The sequence below is a fragment of the Diospyros lotus genome, chromosome 2 (genome assembly GCF_014633365.1).
Source record: "Diospyros lotus cultivar Yz01 chromosome 2, ASM1463336v1, whole genome shotgun sequence".
NCBI lineage: Eukaryota > Viridiplantae > Streptophyta > Magnoliopsida > Ericales > Ebenaceae > Diospyros > Diospyros lotus.
Genome location: NC_068339.1, coordinates 22,861,334 through 22,864,151, shown reverse-complemented (window position 1 = coordinate 22,864,151; position 2,818 = coordinate 22,861,334). Strand labels below are relative to the sequence as shown.

Below are 2,818 nucleotides of genomic sequence, written 5' to 3'. Positions count from 1 at the left end.
AAAAAAAAAAAAAAATTAGGGAATGACCTAGTTATGAAGAAAGAGAACGATATAAAAAAAAATAGGAAACCACTTGTATTTTGCTTAAAAGGTAGCTTAATTTGCTTTTGTTTTTCTTTTTTAAAGGAAGTGGGTTACCTTTTACAAGCAACGTTGCGCTTGCCAAATGCCTTTCCGAAAAAGTTGATAGAGTCTATTAAGCAACTTATTCTAAAAATATTTGGTTATTTTGAAGTGAAAATAGAGTCTATTAAACCAATTTTTTTTTTTTTTTTTTTTTTGGTTTTGAAGTTGAAAAAATTATAAAAATAAAAATTAAAGAAGAAAACTCTCCCAAACTAGTAGTTCTTAATAATGGACTAGTTGTACCTCATTTAAAGTGCCCCATAAAAAATATTACAAGTTTGTACAAAATGCTATTTATATGTGTATATATATATAAATGCAGTTTGTACACTTTATTTTACATTGTAAATTTATGAATAATTTTAGAGTCTTAGCTCATTAATGGAGTGTAAAATAGACCCAGAAAGGTCGGTGAGGTTTGGACAGATCGGTACCCGCGTTTCCAAAGGAAAATGTGTCGATACTTCACCAAAAATATTCAAATTGACTGGAATCGACCCATATAATATCCGCGCGCATTTGTCTTGGAAACAGAACCCAGAAAGGTAGGACAAATGGAGGGAAGAATGGAAGTGGAAAAGAGTGTCCATGAAGCCGCCATCTTGGGGGACGTAGAGTTGCTGGATCGAGTCCTTGAGAGAGACCCCCTCATTCTCGATAGGGTTTCGGTGGGTTCATTGGTTCATACTCCTCTCCACGTGGCTGCATTCAGGGGACACTTGGAATTTGTCCGGAGGTTGCTGTCCAAAAACCCAGACCTCGCCGGCGTGTTGGATCTGCGGCGGTGGTCGGCGCTTCACCTAGCGGCGGCTAAGGGACACCGCTCTGTCGTCAAAGAATTAGTACAAGCCAATCCTGAGATGTGCACTGCCCTGGATGCAGATGGCAGGAACCCGCTTCATCTTGCTACTATCAAGGGGAATATCGACGTCCTGGTTGAATTGTTCGAAGCCCAGCCTCGTAGGATTCCTGTACTGCTCAGTACTAGAGATGCCAACGGCGACACTGTATTACATTTGGCTGTCAAGAATTTTCAATCTGAGGCAAGTAATAATGTTCCTTCCTTATTTAGAGGAAGTAATATGGAGTTGTATACAACAATCAAAATTCCAAGTAGGTGCGTTTTCTTTAAAACACAAAATACAACACAACCCAATGGGCTTGGTTAGGCCCCAGCTTGTTGAAATCTGTAGGGTGGCCTTTGAATTTTGGAACACCAAAGGTTTGATTAGGGATATTGAATTCTAGGTTTGATCCGGCTTTAATAGGAGTTGAAGCTTCCTATTATAACCCTGCTAACTACTAGCTTCCTAATTTTTCTGATCCAATGGTTGCTTGCACGCAGACGCTGGAACGTTTGCTCCACGCAAAAGAAGCAATGGAAGCAAAACCAACAAACAATGAAGAGGCCCTAAACACAAAAAACAAGTGTGGGTTCACGCCACTGGACATTCTAGAGCAAACTGACGGGAATGAACATAAAATTTACACCTTAAGAGCAGCTGGATGCTTGAAAGCCAAAGAAATCTATCAGGGTGAGTGGCTGTCAATGCAACGCCAAAGCCTAATGGTGGTGGCATCGCTCATCGCGGCCATGACTTTCCAAGCCGCGCTGAGCCCTCCTGGTGGATACTGGCAGGACAATAAACAGGAGCACAAAGCTGGAAACAGTGTGATGGCTTCTAACTGGCCAACTACGTACTCTAATTTCCTCATGTTCAACTCGTTCGGATTCCTTGGATCTATAACGATAATCTTTCTTCTGGTAACTTGGGAACAGTCCTTGAAGAATATCGTGATTTTGGTGTTAGTTATGTGGCAGACAGTTATGTGCACAGCTGTTACTTACACGTTGTCGATTCTCGCAACAACCTCTAAAAAAGACAGCCAACGTGGCAGGAATGGCGTCGTTGCTATTTTAGGGTGGACGTGTTATGTGGTTGTGCTGGTTCTTCTTCTAGGTCGCAGCTGTTGGTTGGCATATTTGTTTTTGCTCACCGTGATCAAAACTGGAAATGCAAGGAAGGAGGCAGAGAAGGTGGTAAAGGAAATAAAAGAACAACGGGGAACGGCACTTCTTGTGCAGCGAGAAGAATTTCCAGATATGGATGCTGCTTCCCCACCGAGCTAGATGGCTGTTTTGGAGTGGCTGGAGGTCTGTTATATATAGTACTTCATGGTTCTGGAGCAGCTGCATGCTTTGTATGCTTATGAGGAGGTCTCTTAAGCTTTGTTCTGGGTAGTTTTGATTCCTCTTTGGATTGTCTCTGTTTTTTTGTGGGGTTCATTTGATAGGTCTTGACATATATACTTGTAGTTTTGGGAGGGTTTTGTATTTTCAGTTTTATTATGTTCCTTCTTTAGTTCAATCACTGTGACACGTTAATTCGACTGTGTTAAAGTGTTACTGTCTCGAAAGACGTAGCATTTCTCTTTTATATAAATATATTCCCATTTTTTGCTCAACTAGTATTTCTTGAAATTTTCTTTTAGCAGCTTACTCTCTTTATCTCCCCAAATTAGGATACCATTTGATTAAAGTGAGTTATGGTGCTTGGAACATTCTCTTCATCTTGATCGAACATAAATGAAGTACAATAAGGCTTCTAAATGATCACCAAAGATCAATCATCACTGTTAATAAATCTCCAATATTTCTTTACACAATACAAATGCAATAGTTATTGGTACA

General features: G+C 40.2%; 1 protein-coding gene across 1 annotated transcript; it reads left to right on the top strand.

The window, feature by feature from the left end:
* Positions 1-450: 450 nt before the first annotated feature.
* Positions 451-2,592, top strand: LOC127794719 (ankyrin repeat-containing protein ITN1-like). The gene is made up of 3 exons (XM_052325966.1): positions 451-1,290; positions 1,359-1,384; positions 1,433-2,592. The coding sequence occupies exons 1-3, from the start codon at positions 681-683 to the stop codon at positions 2,255-2,257; spliced, it is 1,461 nt and encodes a 486-aa protein (XP_052181926.1). The 5' UTR covers positions 451-680; the 3' UTR covers positions 2,258-2,592.
* Positions 2,593-2,818: the final 226 nt, after the last annotated feature.

Bases quoted from the DNA above. Each gene is read 5' to 3' on its own strand.
- LOC127794719 (XM_052325966.1), top strand. From the start codon at position 681: ATGGAGGGAAGAATGGAAGTGGAAAAGAGTGTCCATGAAGCCGCCATC. The intron at 1,291-1,358 runs GTTAGGCCCCAG...AGGTTTGATTAG, and splicing joins AACACAACCCAATGGGCTTG to GGATATTGAATTCTAGGTTT. The intron at 1,385-1,432 runs GCTTTAATAGGA...GCTAACTACTAG, and splicing joins TGAATTCTAGGTTTGATCCG to CTTCCTAATTTTTCTGATCC.